We start from the raw sequence: 20,367 nt of genomic DNA, 5'->3' as shown, positions 1-20,367 counted from the left end.
TTATTTATTTAATATATTTATTTAATTAATGGTTTTATTTCTAAATTTCTTTCTTCATCTTCCTTCCTTCCTTCCTTCCTCTTCTCCCTCTTCTCCCTCTGCTTCCCTTTCTTCCCTTCTTTCACTTCTTTCCCTTTCTCCCTTTCATTCCCTTTCATCTTTCTCTTCTCCTTCTTTCCCCTTCGCATCTGTCAACAAACTCTCCTCACTGAAACAGCCTTTCCATTCAGTTTAATGTCACTTTTCTTCATCCAAATGCCATCCAAGCGATGCCCTGAGTGATTCAACGATTTTTAATGGAAAGAAACAAGAAAGACACATTCAACAGCAGATGCCGTCAAAAAAAAACACAGGCCAACAAATACGATGAGGGTGAGCGCATTTACAAGTTACTGCATGTTGCTGAGTCTGAATTGATAAGGATCTGCAAGACGAATTCGTTTTTGGGTGAAATATGTTTCAAAAATTCGTAAAATTACCAAAAAATTATCAAAGAAAAGAATACAAATAAAAAGAAAAATATGAAGTTCAAAATGAGGAAATACCATTTTTCAAAAAAAAAAAATGCTCGCATTCTCGCCTTTCTGATTGAAGCAGTCTGCCTTTTATCATTTCTTCCCAACCATTTATTTTTTATTAGCAAAAGTCAAAAGAACTTCTGTGCAACACTAAAAGTGAAAGAAAAAAAGAGATAGAACAGAAAGGAAAAAATTAGAAATTATCATTGCAAAAAATGTTTCACTTATTTTTATTTTTGATGATCTCTTTCTTTCTTTCTTTTTCTTATGCAAATTTTTCAAAAAAAAAAAAAAACATTGCAAATGCAACAATAAATTGGATTACACGCCTTAATTTCATCAAGCACTTCAATTGTTGTTTTGTCTGTCCTTTCATATTTGTTTTGGCATCGCTCGAATTGTTTCCTCATTTGCCTCGAAATTCACGCTCAAATCAGCAAAACAATGAAAATCATCAAAACAACCAAAAATGATCATTTTCCAAACTTAAAAAGCGTCTTTACAGATAAATATACTTAAAGCGGATTCACCATTAAATGATTGATACGATTGAATGTACTCAAAATTCTGCATGTGTTTGGTTCCGCATATTGAATTAACCTCCCTTCGCCTTCTCGAATTTTTTCATCTTCGCTCAGCTTCAAAGCCTTCCGGAATAAAATCTCTTTCAATGCTCAATTGACAATGTTGTCCATTGTTGCTTTAATATTGCTCCAAAGGCATTCAATTATCATTCACCCAAACATCAAAAAACTGCAAATTGAAGAAAGCTTCATTCCCTCCATCATTTTTCATTCAACTTGAACAACCCACTCAAGAAAGGAACAAATAACAAAAGTATCCTGATATCTTATAATTATTATCAACACATTAAATTTGAAACAACCAGTGAAACCAGCAAACACTCTGAAATAACAGAAAAAATCATTTCGATGAAGTAAAGCTTCCAGATGAAACAAAATGTGAGTTCAAAAATTGAAATATAAATGTTCAAATATAAATTTGAAGGGATATTGAAGAACAAACACGATTAAAAACAAACTGTTGCTTTTTTGTCTTCTTTTTGTTTTGTTCTTTAAAACAATTTGTTGCCCCTCTTCATGTGGCTAACAATATTAAAATAGATATTATTTTCATATTCAATGCTAAACATGTTTGATATTTTTCAATTCGTTCAAAATCTCATTCAAAATTCAATCCAGATCCTTGGAATAAATTATTATTAACTTGATCAGAAAGAAATAAAACTCTTTCGTATTTGACTCAATATAGCCCGCACCGTTGGCTTTTTTGTGATTTCTTTTTTAACACACAGATTTATACTAAACAAAGGAATTGAGTTTGACAATTATATTTTGATATTGTCAATTATCAACAATGTTTGTTTTTCTGTTTGTTTTTCTGTTTTTCATTTGAAATTTTGTTGTGAATTGATCTTTTCTAATTATAGACAGAATGGAAATGTGTGATGAAGACAAATCCAATGACAATGTTCAAGGACCATCTCTTGAAGATAAATTTTCAAGTTTGTACATTTTTCTATTATTTGAGTGTTCAGCGCTTTCCATCATAAATAAATTTATTGAAGAATTGTTTGATCAGTTGGAGCATTGCAATGAACGTGAGCAGAAACATAAAATCGAAGAAATGAACGGACTTGTGGAGGAAATGAATTTCGAAATGTTCAATTTTGTTTTAACAAAAAGTTTGTTCGACAAAACAGACAAAATGATTGAAGAAAAGATAATGTCAATGGAAAATGCATTGTTGTTGCTGAAGCATATTGGACATTACAAAATATCAAAAAGTATTTGGATTAATAATTTTGTGAATTCGTCGTTGTGCATAAGATTCGAGCAGATGATTGCAGATGAAAATGAGAAGAAGACAGAAGGAAAAAACGAAAAGCTACTGGCAGATCTTTGCGAATGCTGTCTTTTGATTAACGAAGGAATTTCTTCGAAATTACTTTCAATTTGCGTTCCTTGCCTTCTGAAAGTTGCATTGAGGAACGAGGAAAACGAGGAATCGCAAAAAGAAGTTGAAATGGCTTTGCTGGCTTTGAGACGCATTGACACGTTTCACGTTTGAGCATTTCTGTTTTGTTTTTGATGTTATTGATATTTTTCAAATTTTTATTAGAAAATAGAAAAAGAGCTGTATTTTAATGAGATCAAAGAGATTATCCAACACCATCAAGAACACAGAAATCTGACACAACTTGTATATCAGTCTGCTTGGGGTTTTTTGATTTACAGATTGGACAATGATAAAAGCTTGGAAGATGATATTGTGAATGAACTGCATTTTGGAAGAGAGTCAACAAAAGAACTGGAAGTGCTAACAAGAAATGTGGATTGGAAAAGAAAAAAAGAAGAGAATGGAAAAGCAGAAGTGATAATAATCAGGAGATGGATCCATGTATTTTATCATTTTTTTCAGTCATGCAGGTCATGGAATGAAGAATTAATTAAGCTTATTGATGGCATTGTGAAAGTGCTTCGAGCAACAAGAGATAATTACATAGAAATTCAATTGCCATGTCTTTGTTCGTTAAGAGAAGCAGCGAAAAACAAAACAGTGAAAATTGATGGTTTGTTGAAAAACGGGGCTATTGGTGCTGTTTTGGAGAAGATTCAGCAGGCAACAACTTTTAATCATTTGACAAGGAATTGTTATTATTTCTTTTTCAGTATTTCAAGAAGATTGAAAAAAAAGGAGGTTAACGAAGCCGAAAGGAAAAAAATAAAAGAAATAAAAAGAAAGATATTTGATAAGATGGAAGAAGAAGGATATGAAGATACCATTGCGAGCCATTATGAATTCATTTCAATTTTTTGCAAATATCTTCGAAATATATCAAAAAATATTTCAGATTATTATGTGAATATCTGAAGAAATCAGATGCACTTCACTTTGTAACTCAAAAATCAGTAGAGCTGTGAAATAACTAACCTGTTTTCCTAATCCCTTATTTTTTCGAAATGACAATTTCAGATTTGAAAGCAGAGATATTTGTAATTGAAAGAGTTTTTTTTTTTTTTTTTTTTTTTTTTTTTTTTTTTTTTTTTTTTTTTTTTTTTTTTTTTTTTTTTTTTGAAGCGAAAAGAAAAATTCTAAAAATTTTATTTTTTTCCTGTTGATTTCCTAAATTTCTTATTTTCAATTATTTTCTTTTAAACAAATGTTCATTTTTCTTGAAAAGTCTTGGTATTTTTTGAAAAAACACTTTCATCTAATTTTACACATTCGAATTCTTTTATTTCCAGAACAAATGAGTTTTCTGTATAAAAAGTTGAAAAAAAACCCAAAAAGATGGAGAGAATGAAAGAATACAGATTTCCAAAACACCATAAAACAATCTTTATTATTCTCCATCGAATATAAATCTGCAAGCACATGTTTCAAATTCAACGGAACAACAAGATTGTGCACTCATCGAATCTGTAATAGTCGATCAGATCGACATCCGATAAAATCGTTAAATTCGCATTATTGTTGCATCGAATGAAATATATTATGATTATGAACAATGTCACAACGTGAAAAACTGGGATTTATTTCTATTTTTATTATCAAAAATTAACAGAAAAAAACTTTCAGTTAAAGTGTTACTTATCATTAAAAACAATTGAAAAATGGAGGAAAAAAGGGAGGTCTCATCCTTTTTTTCAATGTTTCAAAATGAGGAAATTTACTGGGATTGGTTAATAATGTCTGTATTATCAGACAAAAATAAGGAGTGTGAGAAGTGCTGATCAATAATGTATTTTACAAAGGATTCTGTTCAAGACAGAATTTTTAACGTGTCCTAATTGCAAATCCAGAAAAACCATGTTCGCAGATACACATATGAAAAATTCCAGATTGAGAATTTTAATAACATTGCTTTTGCTGCTCTTCATATTCATTCGATTAAAAAACAAGCATATTTGTATGTTACTTAATGTTAATAAGGATACAATCTCATATTACAAGAATTTATCACGACAAGTTCGAGTTACAAACCTATGTCAAAATTTTGAACAGGTGGGAAAAGTTGGACAGATCGTAGAAATAAATGAAATGCGGATTAGACGAAAAAAATATCATCGCGGAAGAAGAAAAAAGCATTTTTGGTTTATCGATGTTGAAGAAATGAAAACAGCTGGAGGCCAAGGAAATTTCATTATTGTCAGAGTTAAGAACAGAAAAAAAGAACAATTATTACCATTTATAATTACAAATATAACTCCAGGTTCTGCAATTCAATGCGAAGAATGGAAGGCTTATGCATCATTAAAACCATAAGGATTCGATCATCACACCGAATGCCATAAATGAAGACACAAAACTGAAAAAGGTTTGTGCACGAATACAATTGAAGCTGTTTGGAGTGAATTTCGGATATTTCTCACTTGGTGTGGAATTCAAAAGAGATAAACAGACGATATAATAGGAGAATTTCAACCAACAAATAGAAAATCAATGGAATTTTCAGAATTTGTGGAAAGCATGGTTTTTAATAAGGAAAGTGAAAATATATAAATGGGAACTCCGATCGAATATAGCGACGAAAAATCCAAAAAATCCAATGGAGATGATGATTCTTCTTTAACAGCAACAGAAGAAATATCATCTGACAGATCTTCTGATATCGATCATGTTAATGAAAAAGACAAGGAATATATCATTAAAACAGTTATTTTTATTTCTCCTTTTTTTTTCCACTTCAAACCTCAATATCACTTTTCTATTGTTCAAAATTTTTGTAGCATTCACTATTTGTTTTTATTATTACAATGAAAATAAAAATCATGGAGATTATTTGGTGTCAATCTTATTGACTATCGCCTTCAAATCCCTTTTTTTTCATCTTTTCAAGCTCTTTCCATTTTGCTTCCATTCTTTTCGTTTTTTTCCTTTCATAATCTTCATTTTCTTCCTATTTCTTGATCTTAATCTATATCTTTTCTTTTTCTTTTTTGAAAAAGGAAATAAAAGAACAAAAAAAAATTCTTCAGTTGATTTTTTTTTTCCATTTTGCGAAATGATGAAAAAAGAAAAAGATAAAATTTGAGTTACAAAATTCACTTCATTTTATTTCACCAAGCATTCACAAAATAATTCGTAACATTCAAAGATATTTAAATAAGGTGTTATTAACAAAAAAGTAACGAAACATTTCTTGAAAACTTGTTAAGATATCTTCATATCCTTCTTCTTCTAGCTTTTCTAAAACCATCCTTTTCGTTCCCTTTCTTTCCTCTTCTTCCATTTCATCTTTATTCTTTTGTTTTAATTTCCTTGAAACATTCGCAAGGAATTTCAAGCAATCATTCATTATATCTTTATTCAACGTTGGTTGCTGCATTTCCTTCAAAACAGTATCAACAGCTTCTCCTTTTAACAAGTCATCAACTTTCACATTTCTATTTTTTGCTGCTTTTCTAAAGGAATAAATGCACCAGAAGCATATTTCTATTTTGCTTTCTCTTGCTGCTCGAAACACTTTCACAATGATGCCAAATATCCCGCCATATTCTTTATTCCACAATCGACAACAGTGAAAATAAATCGAGAACGTTTCGAGCCATCTCTTCAATGTTAGCTTTTCTTTCGCTTCTTCTTTGTTCATTTCCTTTCCTTCTTTCTTCTTCCAATTTACATTTCTTGTTAGCTCTTCCAGTTCTCTTGCTGCTTCTCTTCCAAAATGCAGCTCATTCGCAATAACTTCTTCCAAGCTATCATCATTGAAGAATCTGTATATTAAAAACCGCCACGCTGACTGATAGGCAAGTCGGGTAAGATTGTGACGCTCCTGATGATATTCAATGATTTTTATCATTTTCTTCAAATACTGTCTTTGCCTTAAAATCTTCTGAGAAACAAGAAAAATTACAACAACACCAAAAATGAAATAGAAATCTTCATACAATAAATTGGCTAATGTAACTCAAAGTCAACAAATCCATTTCCACTTCTTTTTGAGTCTCCTTATTTACCTCTTTCCTCGATGCAGCTTTCAGAAGATGATGAACAAAGATTGAAAGCAATTTAGGTGAGATGTTTCCATTTAGTGCAGCATAGCATTCTCAAAGACCAACAATAGCCTTTTCGTTCATTTCTCTTTTTTCATCTTTTCCTCATCAACAGGCATTTTCTTAAATCTTTCGTTCAGCAAAGAACTTTCAAAGCTATAACTCGGCCACTCCAAAAGAACTATATAATATCCAATGCGCTTCAATAACAACAATAATTTTTCCATTGACATTTTCTTTTCTTCAATCATTTTGTCTGTTTTGTTGTACAATTCTGTGGCGAGAACGGATTTACATTCTTCTTCGTTCATTCCATCAACTATTTCATTCATTTCTCCAATTTTATTTCTCTGTTCATCTTCATTACATTCTTCCAGTTCAGAAAATAATTCTTCAATAAATTTATTTTTGACGGAAAGCGCTGAACACTCAAATAATAGAAAAATGTACAAACTTGAAAATTTATCTTCAAGAGATGGTCCTTGAACATTGTCATTGGATTTGTCTTCATCACACATTTCCATTCTGTCTATAATTAGAAAAGATCAATTCACAACAAAATTTCAAATGAAAAACAGAAAAACATTTTTGATAATTGACAAAATTAAAATATGATTGTCAAACTCAATTTCTTTGCTTAGTAAAAATAAACGCTAAAAAAGAAATAACTAAGAAGCCAATGGTACAGGTTATTTTAAGCAAGCAAGAAAGAGTTTTATTTCTTTCTGATCAAGTTAATAATAATTTATTCCAAGGATCTGGATTGAATTTTGAATGAGATTTTGAACGAATTGAAAAATATCAAACATGTTTAGCATTGAATATGAAAATAATATCTATTTTAATATTGTTAGCCACATGAAGAGGGGCAACAAATTGTTTTAAAGAACAAAACAAAAAGAAGACAAAAAGGCAACAGTTTGTTCATTAATCATGCATGAACTTCATTGATCCTTTAAATTAAAACACATTTGTATTTCAATTTTAGCACTCGCATTTAGAGTTATCTGGAAGCTTTCCTTCATTGAGATGATTTTTTCTGTTATTTGAGAGTGTTTGCTTGTTTCCGGGAATGTTTCAAATTTAATGTGTTGGGAAAAGTTTTGAGATATCAGGATGATTTTATTATTTGTTCGTGACTTGAGTTGGCCGTCCAGGCTGAAGGAAGATTGATGAAGTGAATCAAGTTTTCAACAATTCGCAGTTTTTTGATGATTGGGCGCATGATAATTGAACGCATAAGAGATCTTATCAAGGCAACAATGGACAGCATTGTTAGATGAGCATTGAAAGAGATTCTATTCCAAAAGGCTTTGAAGCTGAGCGAAGATGAAAAAATTCGAGAAGGCAAAAGAAGATTAATGAAATATATGAAACCAAGCACATGCGGAATATTGAGTGCGTTCAAGTATGTTATTCGTTTTATGGTGAATCCGCTTTAAGTGCATTTATCTGTAAAGTCACTTGCAACGTTTTCTGGAAAATGCATCATTTTGGGTTGATTTGCTGATTTTCATTGTTTCGCTGATTTCATCGTGGATTTCAAGACAAATACAGAAACAGCACAAGAGACAACAAAGCGAATCTGACAGGACAGAACAGGCTACGATAGAAATGTTTGATTAAATTAAGGTGTGTAATCCAATTTAATGCAACATTTGTAATATTTTTTATTTATTTAAGAAAAAAGGAGATCATTTAAAATATTTAAAAAAATCATTCAAACTTTTTCGACAATGATAATTACATATTTTCTCTTTCTATTCTATCTCTTTTTTTCTTAATTTTCCTAAAATTTTTATCGATTTATTTTGCTAACTTTAAAAACTTATCACTTGAAGGCAGATTCTGTCTCATGATTCTCACCGATTCTGACCACATCTGCCTGCAGTTATTTGTGAAGGCATCCATACTTCTCTTGCTTATTTCTTTTCTTTTCTTTTCTTTTCTTTTCTTTTCTTTTCTTTTCTTTTCTTTTCTTTTCTTTTCTTTTCTTTTCTTTTCTTTTCTTTTCTTTTCTTTTCTTTTCTTTTCTTTTTTCATTTTTATTTATTTTTATTTATTTTTAGTCTTTTTGCAATATCTGCTTTTTTCAAAGTGTCTGTTAAGTTGCATTCCTTCAAAAAAATCGAAAAATAACTCAGGGAATCGCTTGGATTGTATGTGAAATGGAGGAAAGTAATGTTAAACAGAGTGGAGATGTTGATGCAGGAAGATGAATCGGATGATAGTTGCGAAGAGGGAAGAGGAAGAGGAAGAGGAAGAGGAAGAGGAAGAGGAAGAGGAAGAGGAAGAGGAAGAGGAAGAGGAAGAAGAAGAAGAAGAGGAAGAGGAAGAGGAAGAGGAGGAGGAGGAGGCAATGGAAACATCAGCAGGATAAATCTGTCTGTATTGGATTTGTCTCTGTTTGTGTCGAATGGGGCAGATACGCTGTGGAAGAAGAACAACAGGTTGAAGGGGATTGTGATTGCGAAGGAAAAGAAGACACTGTTTATATCACATGAGAAGTTTGGAGAAGAGGAGAAGTTGGATGCGCCCAGTGCAGAAATCTTTGGAAGACTGGTTGAAGAATACTTCTGTCTTTGGTGCAAGTTGGTTAATTTTGTACAAGAATAACAAGATTTTCAAAGAGGAGGAAGAGGAAGAAGAAGAAGAAGGCTTCAAAAATATTGAGCTTGGTTAATGAAAAGAAAAGAACTCCAAACAGATCGACTTCTGCAATGGTGAAGATTTGAAGCAATGTGGTGTGTGTTTAAAATTTTCTTTTTATCGTACCAAATAATTTTTGTGTATTTATTTTTAAATGTATTTTTTTCATTTTTGCTATTTTTTGAGCTTTTTTTTCATTATTCATTATGAACTTCCTCTTTTTCATGTGTGTTGACAGCAACGGCCATTTGATGAATGTGTGCTTTGACAATCTGCAGCGCATCGCTCACTGAATAACTTCGGCAGAGAAATCATTGAAACGCCTTATCTTTCCAGTCTGTTTGGACTCACACAAACAATTGCCAATATGTTCTGATCAAGAAGAGATAAAAGTGCGTTTCCTCATTTAATAAGGTTTATCATATTTTTCTATTATTTTTGTCATTGTTTGAGTCAAATCTCAAGTTTTTCTTTTTTTTTCCTTTTTCTGATTCTTATTTTGATTTGTTCAATCAATTGATACAAAAACATATGAATCATCATTTTTCATGTTATTGTTTCAATCAGTTTCGATCGCGAAGCATGGGCTGCGGATCTCTTCCAGGATAGCTTCTCAGAGTTTCTGTCGTCGTTGGAAACAGAGCTGATAAAAAAGAATGAACCGGGAACCCTCTTCTGCGCATTTGGCTTCTTCTATTGTCACTGTGTTGCAGCTGACTGTTCATTCCACATGAAACCAGACTTCCTCTTCTCACAGACCACTAAACATTTCTTCTCTTCATCCCCATCGCCTTCTTCTTCTTCTTCTTCTTCTTTCTCAGATCAGCTATCCACAGATAGCTTCCCCTCCACCTTATTCGAGACAGTCAAACGCATTTCATCCAAAGCAAACATCCTTTCATGTTTCTTTCAAAAGAAATCTCTTTTTCCTCCACCTCCTATTATCGTCATAAAATATTTTTTCTCCCTGACCCTCCAGATTTCCTTCACCTTCGCCTCTCTACAGCTCCAATTGGAATCTCTTCTTGACACGAACTTCCACTTGAAAGAATCTCTTGCATCTGACATCTTCAATAGTGGAGACACTTTTTTTTAAAACATCACACGAATTACCAAAACTGCCACATGTTCACACTGAACACAGTCTGATATATCTTCCACGTCTTCAAGTTCATCACGGCGATCTTCTTCTTCTTTGATGTCCTCCTCCTGCTGAAGGGAAATCAATGAACAGATAGCTCAATTCTGTTCATCGCAATAAGTCACTTTCACGTCTGTTTCTTGCTCCTAAATAAATAAAGTTGTCTCTTTCTGCCTTTTCAAACTTTGTTCCAACGCTGCTGGACATTTCAAGTGCAGGAATTTATAAACAAAAATACAACAAACAGTAAAATGGAGTCTTTTGCAACATTTTTCTTCTATTACTTTCAGCAGCGACGGATGATGAGTTGAAGAAATTATTGTTCACATATGAGACATTCATTAATAACTTGGCGGTTGGATAACGAAAGATAATGTTAGAGAATGAGAGAGAGAAGGAGAGAGAAAAAGTGAGAAAGAAGGAAGAGAAATTGAAAAGACTGAAGATGAATACAAAGAGATATCTGCGGAGCAATGCAGATGAAACATCATCATTTTCTTCTTCAGCCTCTTCTTCTACACCAAATTCTGTTCTGAAGCTGCTCTTTCATCAATCAATAGCATCCACCACTTCTCGGCTCCAATCAGCAAACACTAGAGCCTTCGGCGTTTGGTTGCAGATTGTTCCAATGACAGACGATTTGACAGAAGAAGACGTGTTTCCGGTGGGCGAATGTTTTTGAGATAGAAACAGATAAATGAAACAGAACAGGCATAGTCACAGAAATAAGCATTATCATTGACATCAATACAGAAATCATCATCATAATCATCATATGAATGCTTCTGAAAAGAGGGAAAAGAGAGATGAAAAAGAAAAACGGAATTAAAATGGAGAAGATAGAAAAGAAGGAACAAATGAAACAGAATCTGTTTTCTCAACTTGTGGTGAGTGTTCTTGTTCTTCTTGTTCTTCATCAAAAACAGTCTCAGTCAAATTATACAAGAAAGAAAACATAGAAAACGATTCATCTTCATCTTCCTCTTCATCCGAACAGTCAGAAGAGAATTCATCACAAGAAAGAGCTGAAAATGCGGAAATTGATGATATCATCGAAGACTTCAAAAGAAAACATGCGCCGCGTCTGCCGCTTCCTGTGATCCTTCCGCCACAAGAAGCAACTCTTCAGAATCCGTCTTATGTGCCTCGAAGACAAAGACAGAGAAAAAGCAATCAAAATTCAACACAAACATTTTTGACTTATTCAACTGCTGGCAAAAGCACAGGAACAGGAACATCTCCTTCTTCATTGACGAATGAATCTTTTCTTTCTCTTCCTCAGTCATCTCCTTCACCCTCTCCTTCATCTTCTTCCTCTTCCTCCTCCTCCTCTTCTTCTTCTGTTACTGCAGCAACTGACCTTTCTCTCCACCCCAAACCACCTCATCGTTCTGAGATTGCCATGGCGCGATGCATAAGAGCAACGCATCCTCTCTTCCTCAGATGCTATTTCAACCGCTGTGCACAAATGGATTCAGCATCAATCTCATCACGCGCTTCTTATTCTTCTTCCTCCTCGTTGCTTCGCTCTTCTAGAAACAGATTTCAGACAGGAGAAGAGCAGCAGATGAGGAGGATGAGGCAGTAGTTCAGTGGAAGAAGGAAAAGACAATATTTTGTTCTACCTCCCGACGTGTTTGATGCGATACAGCTGTTTGTAGAGTTTCGGATGGTGGAGCGGTATGCGAAGAATCTGGAGAAGAGGAAGAGAGAAAGAGAGAGAGCGAAGGAAAGAGAGAGAGAAGCAAGGAACGAGAGAAGAGAGGAAAAAAGAACAAGAGAACAAATTAAGTTGAGAAAGGCATTAAAGCCTGTTTATGAAGGAAATAACAATGATGATGAAAAAGAAAATAAAGTGAAAGCAGAAGAAAACGAGAGTTTCTCATTGATTAGAAGAGATTCTTTGAAGGAAATAAAGAAAAATGAAGAAAGTGAATGCCTTTCAGACAGCTCCATCTTCAGCCATGAAGAAGAGCGAAGAGAGAAAAGACACAAACAGAGATAAAAACTGCTTCGGCTGATGCGAAGGTATTACCAGGCGTTTGAGCTTCAACGAGATTCTGTTGTGAATGAGGTGTTTTTGTTGACAGACCAAACCTGCTGCTTTCTCCTGCACCGATTGACGAGTCGATAAAAAGACCAGGAATTAATGAAAATGCTGCAAAAAGTAAGGGAGATGGCAAAGAAGACGGAAAAGAAGAGAAAAAAGTTGACAATTCTTTGAATGGAAATGAAAACAAGGAAGAAGTTGAAGGAAATGAAGATGATGGAAAAGATGAGGAAAAGAAGTGATTTTGGAGGATTCAATGAACAACCCCAAAGAAGCTGCTTCAAAAGCAAAGAAAATAAAACGCATATCAAAACCTAAAAATAATAAGAAGGAAAAGAAGAAAGCAGAAGTTTGCAATTTGACTGGAATAGATGAAGACGAAGAAGACGACATTCGAGAGAAGAAGCTGCGGGAGATTCTGACAGTGTTCCGAAGAAGAGAAGAAGAATTCGATGATGAAGACTGGGGGGGCATAAGCTCAGGGGCTGGTGGCCGTACAAAGAGGAAGTAGAAGTGACGCACAGAAAGGGAAGTGAAGGAGCAGGGAAAGGATCGCTTCTGCTGTTTCAGAAGGAGAAAGGGATTAGAATATTCAGTCAGAACAGCGTGCCTGGGAGAAGAGATGAGCTATCGTTCTCAAAATTGGTATCTTTCTCCGCTTTGCAGAATTCGATGGAGATGGATTTGATGAAGAAATATTCTGCACTCAATTTGGCTGTGCCAACTGATTCATCTGATGATTTTGTAACAAATACAAAAAATCCTCTTCATCCTCTTTCTCATTGTACTTCTTCACTTGTAAATTCGTTTTTGTTTATGAACATCCAACCGCAATCTTCTCCTTCCATCTTGTCTCAAGCTGTACATCCATCTTCTGCTAATTTTGCTTCTCCTGGCTCACTTTCTCCACTCTCACTTCCTGCTCTATCTTCGTCTCCATTTCTTTCACTCAACTCCCCTCGAATTCGGAGTCGGGCCTCATCTTTTATTACTTTTCGGAAGCACAAAAAGGATTTTTTATTCTAGCATAGAATGTCTGGATAAATTATATATCAAAGGAAGAGATTCAATTTCAAATCAAGATTAGCCGATTATCAGGAATGCAATCGGAAAGAAAATCTATTCTGACCTTTTCGTTTTAAGATTGAAAGAATTCACAGAAAACAAAAGGAGCAGGGCAGAAAATGTTATTTGGAACGAACGATTATGTGGATGATCATCGAGAGATTTCTCAATGTGATACACTTTTAATGAATCATCGAAGATGAAACAAAGAGAGAAAGCAATTTAGAAGAAAAGGGTTATTTGAAGGGAAGTCATATGAGATTCTGGTACTAATTGGATACAAGCAAGTTGAAATCGGAAAGGTGAAGAAAATATAAACTGAAGAAAATTACTAGATATGTATGAATATATTTCTTTTGAAGATACGACGGCAATGAATCTTTTTTCATGAGCTTAATTTGTTGTTGATGGAGAAGAAAAATTAGATGAGGTAATGACGAAGAAATATTTCTATGTGAGCTGATGTCAAGGATTTTGATAAAATAAGTGATGATATTTTCTTCAGTTGAAAGTGATGTGAAAGCTTATGAATTTTTCCATGATATGGAAAATGGTGAAAATTGGAAAATGAAGGAAAGGAAAGAATGCAAGAAAAAGTTCATTATTTCCTGTGATTTATGTATCAACCACGCTGAAGGTGAGTGTTTGAGTTGGAACAAATGTTGATGTGAGGAGGGTGAGAGAGGCGTCTTGGAGGAGGGAAATGAAGCCGTTGAGGGCATACTCGATGGTGGCGCATGGGGTCTGTTGGGGTCTGCCACATGTATCAGCATCAATTCCATTGTTAGAAACGATTTTGTTCTGGGCGATGAGGAGGAGCGAGCTGTTGAGCTCTGCTTATTCAAATTATCCGCTACTTCTGTTTACGTTGGATGAATTCGATGAAACGAATAAAAGGAAAGGAAATTTGTTAGCTGTTCAAAGACGAAAAGAAAAAAGAGAAATAACTATTATTTATAAATTGGTTTCAATTATTTTGTTTTCTTTTTTTTCATTTATATTCTTCTTTGTAAACTTTTTCTTTGCAATATTTTGTTTTACCAATTATGAAATTTCTGTTAACCTTTTAAAGATAGATTTTTCAATTTTTTACTCTTTTTAAAATGAACTTGATCAATAAATCTTTTTCACCAAAAACATAAAAAAGGTATGCTTTTTTCATATTAATAAATAAAACAAGTATATAAAACAGATATAAAAGCTAAATACTCATGAATAACCAATTAACTCTATGATCAATAAATACCACAATAGAATTTATTTTTTCAATTTTTGATCTTTTTTCATGATATCAAAAAAAATCACCCAAATTATAGAATTCTGTCCCATATCAAAAAAAAAAAAAAAAAAAAAAAAAAAAAATAGCCCATGTTATTAATTTTGAAAATGGTTGAAATAATCAAAAAATATTTGGAATGCTTATTATATGCTTATGCCGTTGAGTTTTGTTCAAATCTTTTGAATGAATCTAATTAAAGTGTTTTCCTTTGTGATGATACACCGTTTATTATTCAAAATCAACAAACTGATTATTCAATATTGGTCAACTAATTATTCGAAATTAAAAAACTAATTATTCGAAATTAATAAACTTATTATTCAAAATTAATAAACTTCTTATTCGAAGTTAATAAAATTCAGTATTTTTTATTAAAAAAATTTTTTGATATGGGTAACAATTTTTGAAATCACAATTTTTTTATGGTTGCCGATTTAACAAAATTTGCATGTCATTGAAAAGAGCTTTTGAATTAAAATGCTATATTTATCATAACTGTTTTGAGATAAAGCAAATCAGCTGAAATCAATATTCAAATGTCTTTATTGAATCTTTTCACTCTTCATTGATCATGAATTTATGTTCAAAGGAAATTCTTGAACCGAAAATTTTTGAATGAAAAAATACGATTTCGAAATTAATAATCACACACATGTGCAAAAGATCAACAAAATCCAAATGAAGAATCCTGAAAGTGCATTTAAAAGTTTATTCAATTGAATACTATTTTTTTCATCATCTTGAAACGATGCAAATAATATAGTATGATTGAATAATGTGTAATCGAACAATGTGAGGTGAAATTATTTGAAAATTATCGAATTTCCATGGTGATGATTTTTTTCTGAAAAATCCAAAATTTTCATGTTTATTCACGAATAATAAAAATCGGGGTTCAATTTCTCATCTGTATTTTGAATGTTGATTGAATATGATATTTTAATCACTTTTCGACACTCAACCAAAAACCAATGTTTAACAAAAAATTTTTAAATAAAAAATACTCAATTATATTAATTTTGGATAATAAGTTGACCAATTTTGAACAATAAGTTTTAAATTATGAATAAAAAGTTAAACAATATTGAATAATTAGTTTCCCAAAATCGAATAATAAATGGTGTACGAATTGCTCCATTCATTTTTTTTTGTAAAAGATCATTTGAAAAATTTGAAAAAAAGTTTGGATCGAGATTTTACAAACGCTGAATAATAATCATTAAATAAACAGGGAATTGTTTTTGAAATTATAACTTTATCAAAAAATGGAGATTATTAAAATATATGAAATTGGTTAACTCACTCAAAAGTTATTATCCAATAAATAACTAATATCAAAAATGTTTATTATTTCTGAAAACAATAAGCAACAAACTTTTCAATTCTTTCGAAGCTTTTTTGGACCATTTTTTAATTTCAAAAATATATTTGTGAAAAAAATAAGTTTTGAATGATTGAATAATGATGTTTTCTTGCACCATCAAAAAGTTGGATTTAATTATTTGCTCAGAATAATGTTAAATAAACATTTCAAAGGAATGAAATATTGATTGAGAAAATTTCAACTTGCATTTACCTTTAACATCTTCTTTTGTTTCATGTTTCATTGATTTAACATTTGAATGGGAAATATTGAGAAAATTACAAAAGAGTTTCAAATGATCAATACACAGAAAAAAGAAAAGATAGAAAATGTTTCAACTGGATTGAGATATTTCAAACATTCTTTTATTAAATTTTAGTTACAGCTTGCGGAATTTCTCAAAAGAATAATATGAACGATCTAGGACAATGTTTTTGTTCTTCTTTTCGTTGATTTTGATAAGCCGTCATTTCAACAAAATGAAAATATGTTATTTTTGCTCATCCAGGAAATTTCACAAAAAAGCGAAAAAAAAATATAAAAAGAAATGTATGTTATTTATGAAATCAAAACATTTTTTGTGCAGATGATTATGAAAAAATCAGTTCACTGCTTTTTTCAAAATATTCAAAAAAAAAAAGATCATTATATTGAATTCAATAAAAACAGTTATACATCTGCGACAGACAGACATTTTTCATATAACTCGACAAGTCGAACAACAATTCAATCCAGTTAATTTATTTATTAATTTTTTTATAAAATTTTTAATTTTGACTTTTTATTTTTTTAAATCACAAAATTTCATTTTTTAATTTATTCAAATATCAATGAATATTAATAATATTATATTGAAATGAATTCTCATAATTTTTCCATTTTTTCAAAAATAGTAATTTTTATTATGAGTCATTGACAGATCTTTGACTTGATCAGTCGAACGACAAAGATCAGTCGTTTGACAAAGATCAGTCGTTTGACAAAGATCAGTCGAGTCATCAAAAAATGATGAATTTAACAAATTTGTTGATAGATTGTTAGCACCACATAAAGTGAACCGTGCGCTCTCTGCGATGTTAACTTTGTTTCCAAACAAAATAATGGTGGGTTTTTTTTATTGAAAAATTTTCAATAAACTGAAATGTTTTCGATTATTATCTTTTATTTTCAAAAACAAAACATTGAAAATTCTTTAATTATTAGAATTGACAGAGAGAATGAATTAAATAGTTATCATAAGTCTCAATCCTTTTTTAATTTTTTTCGACAAATTTCTAAACTTTTATGTAATCGTTTCATTTAGCAAACAAGAAAATATTCAGCGAGATGATTCAGTGATAAAACGAAGGGTTTCATAATTCCTCGTTATCAAAATAAATAAGTTGAAATTAACATATAAATATGGGTGATAATTTTTGAAATCGAATTTTTTCATTCAAAATTTTCGGTTCAAGTATTTCCTTTGAACAAAAATACATGATCACTGAAAAGTGAAAAGCCTCAATAGAGACATTTGAATATTGATTTCAGCTGATTCACGAAATAATTAAACAGTTGTGAAATATTATTCATTTGAATTCAAAAGCTCTTTTCAATGACAAGCTTATTTTGATAAATCTGCAACCCGAAAAAGGTTATGATTTCAAAAATAATCACCCATATATTACATGATCAATATAAAAAAGTCATTCAATTTTGAGTAGGTGAGAAAAGCAAAAAAACTGAGTATGACTAAATTTTCAATTTTTGAAAGGCAAACAAAAGTTAAAGATAGAATTGAATCAGCCAGAATGAATGATGATTTTTTTTGAGAGAACACTTGAGAGCGGGGGAGATTAACTGATGAGGAAGAAGGTGATTGTGGAGCTGATTATGGAGAAGAAAATTGTGGAAGTGATGATGCAGCCAATGCGATGATGTCTGCAACATTTATTTGCAAGCAGCTGTTTGGGAGGAGAGAGAAGATAAGATAAGGGGGAGGGAGCGGATGTTTGGTATCAGATAAAACATTGTGATATTTCAATTCGGACAAGCAGAGAAATATGATGGATGAGTTTGTTGTTATTAGGATTGTTATGTTGCACAAAAGTGTGCCATCGATAGATATGCGGGACGTTATGAATAGGATCGGGAAGGATGTTCACAGGAAAAGGAAGATTGGGGTGTTTTGTGTTTCGTATTGTGTGTATGCAGACGAGTTGGAGTCGCTGCGGATGTGTGCTGTGGATCTTTCGGTGTGTCCGCTGGCAGCGTCGTCGGCGTTCCGGTGGATGTCGTATCTGCTGCAGGTGGGCATCGAATTCATGTCTGGAAACTACCTTCTTCCGCGCTACGCCTGCACTGCTGCATTGCATGTGCGCGCTCCTTCCTCTGATTCTGCGCATTCTACATCTGCTCGACCTATGACTTCTTCGAGTTCTATCCGCAACTTTGCCTCATTTGTAGGAGTGGCAGGTGGGCAGAGAAAGTCTCCTCAGTCGGCGTCTGGCTCTGTTGGTGCTTCTGCCAAAGTGCGCTCCTGTCCATCTACAGAGGTGATAAACAGCTTTGTGATAGTGCAGCCGTTCTACCAGCCGGAGCTGTCGCGTGTGCCGCATGGACAGTTCTTTTCGAACTGCCGGGAGCACAACATCACGTTTGATTTTGAGGGGAAGTGTGGTGTTCTGTTTCAGCTGGTTGTGTATCTCATCGCGGGGGCCGTGGAGTTTGTTGCGAAGGAGCGTTTGGCGCAGCTTGTTGCGCGGACAGCAACGCGAGCGCTTGAGATGGTGGATGAAAAGAGAACAACAACTCAAATTTCATCCACTTTATTTTGTTCACATTCATTTACGTCTATCTCTATCTTTTGAAATAAGCATCATGCACATTCTCAATTATTCTTTCAATCCTATAAAAAAGCAAATTCAAATTGCTTAAAATGAAACTTTAATTGTAAAAATATATGTAAACAACGAAATGTTTGAGAAGATCTTTGCTCGGTTAACTTTTTCCAAATAATTTTTGATTTCTAATATTTATCATCTCAATGTGAACAGATGTTAATGAAGAGTGTGAGCTTCCGGTAGATATGTACAGTTGATTAATTTACATTTCTTCTGCTCCAGTGATCTCAACTAGCCTTGATCCGCGATTGTTTAAGTGCATAAAAGAATACAAAAGAACAAAGCCTTTGATGGTCAATGCGCAAGCTGAAACTTAAAAAAAAGCATGCTGGACTCATCAAATCCTATTTGAACTGCTGTTGATAAATTACTTATTGCAAAACTGCGAATGAAAAGGCTTGACAATCCACACTTTTTTGTTCGGTAATTGTTTCAGAATGCGTCTAAATGAAGTTCACATATCCAGAAATAGTATCAGTTATGCTATTTCCAATGGTGCAGTTCATGTGGCTTTCATCAAATCTATTAACATGTTAATCTGTAACATTCAGCCATATCTCAATCAACTATTCAAATCTGAATCTTCTGAAAAGCAGTTCCAGAGACGTCTTTTCCAAAAAATATTGAGTCGAAATCCAACAATGCCAACACCAACACATGTGATGACATTAAAAAATATATTTTCAAATTGATCAAAAAACAAAATAAAGAATATTCACGTGAATGTTTGTTTTTCCAGTTTCATTAAAACAGCTCAAAATTCCAATAAACATTGAATATAAATAAGAAAATGTTTAATTTGTATTTGACATTAGAAAAACAATTTTTATCTCAAAAATTTATTTATTAAAAATATCAAATTATTTTCGACAATTGAAATTCTTGTCGACCGACAAACAACATGTAAAATTTTTGTGTCGCAGAGGCTTAAAAACAGTTTTTGGTTAATTAATTGATTTTTGTATGTGATTTGCTTTTGTGAGGGTAAAAAGACTATTTGATAAGCAATAATATAAATGCAGAAAAAAATAATTTTCAAATTCTGGTTTTGATGTGAATTTCATTCATTTATATCGTTACATGTTTTCATCAAAATGAAATAACATGCTTTGCACTTGATAAATCAAAATCACAATTTCAATCTGTCTTTTCATATATTGAATGAAAAAAAGAGAAACCCATGAACACCAATAAGTCACACTTTACCAAGTTAATTAATTTTTGAATTATATATTATAGTTGAAAAAAACATTATTATAACCATAATAGATGCTTTGATAACTGTTTCACCAAATGAAAACTTGAATTTTCAACAGCAAGGAAAAAGACAGGACAGAAGCCATCATCCAGCTTTAGTCGATGGATGTGCAGCAGCAAAAGGATTCGAAACGAGGACATTT

General features: G+C 32.4%; 6 protein-coding genes across 6 annotated transcripts; all 6 read left to right on the top strand.

Annotated features, from left to right (window-relative positions):
* Positions 1 to 1,973: 1,973 nt before the first annotated feature.
* On the top strand, positions 1,974 to 2,988 carry MONOS_18228 (uncharacterized protein; the record flags this gene model as incomplete). Its single annotated transcript, XM_067871227.1, has 4 exons — positions 1,974 to 2,043; positions 2,107 to 2,603; positions 2,661 to 2,749; positions 2,961 to 2,988. The coding sequence occupies 4 exons, from the start codon at positions 1,974 to 1,976 to the stop codon at positions 2,986 to 2,988; spliced, it is 684 nt and encodes a 227-aa protein (XP_067720197.1).
* A 4,920-nt stretch (positions 2,989 to 7,908) lies between these two features.
* Positions 7,909 to 8,240, top strand: MONOS_18227 (uncharacterized protein; the record flags this gene model as incomplete). Its single annotated transcript, XM_067871226.1, has 3 exons — positions 7,909 to 7,946; positions 7,999 to 8,154; positions 8,222 to 8,240. 3 exons carry the CDS (start codon positions 7,909 to 7,911, stop codon positions 8,238 to 8,240), a joined length of 213 nt encoding a protein of 70 aa, XP_067720196.1.
* Positions 8,241 to 8,737: 497 nt separating this feature from the next.
* MONOS_14825 (uncharacterized protein) lies at positions 8,738 to 9,154 on the top strand (the record flags this gene model as incomplete). Its single annotated transcript, XM_067867659.1, has 1 exon — positions 8,738 to 9,154. The coding sequence occupies one exon, from the start codon at positions 8,738 to 8,740 to the stop codon at positions 9,152 to 9,154; it is 417 nt and encodes a 138-aa protein (XP_067720195.1).
* Positions 9,155 to 10,701: 1,547 nt separating this feature from the next.
* Positions 10,702 to 11,916, top strand: MONOS_14826 (uncharacterized protein; the record flags this gene model as incomplete). The annotated part of the gene is made up of 2 exons (XM_067867660.1): positions 10,702 to 11,002; positions 11,255 to 11,916. The coding sequence occupies 2 exons, from the start codon at positions 10,702 to 10,704 to the stop codon at positions 11,914 to 11,916; spliced, it is 963 nt and encodes a 320-aa protein (XP_067720194.1).
* A 718-nt stretch (positions 11,917 to 12,634) lies between these two features.
* Positions 12,635 to 12,889, top strand: MONOS_14827 (uncharacterized protein; the record flags this gene model as incomplete). Its single annotated transcript, XM_067867661.1, has 1 exon — positions 12,635 to 12,889. The coding sequence occupies one exon, from the start codon at positions 12,635 to 12,637 to the stop codon at positions 12,887 to 12,889; it is 255 nt and encodes an 84-aa protein (XP_067720193.1).
* Positions 12,890 to 18,127: 5,238 nt separating this feature from the next.
* Positions 18,128 to 18,934, top strand: MONOS_9002 (uncharacterized protein; the record flags this gene model as incomplete). The annotated part of the gene is made up of 1 exon (XM_067879461.1): positions 18,128 to 18,934. One exon carries the CDS (start codon positions 18,128 to 18,130, stop codon positions 18,932 to 18,934), a length of 807 nt encoding a protein of 268 aa, XP_067720192.1.
* Between the last annotated feature and the right edge of the window lie 1,433 nt (positions 18,935 to 20,367).

Source organism: Monocercomonoides exilis (genome assembly GCF_001643675.1).
Source record: "Monocercomonoides exilis strain PA203 chromosome Unknown scaffold55-566112, whole genome shotgun sequence".
NCBI lineage: Eukaryota > Preaxostyla > Oxymonadida > Polymastigidae > Monocercomonoides > Monocercomonoides exilis.
Note: the sequence above shows the minus strand (reverse complement) of the source record. Positions and strands in the feature narration are given on the sequence as shown.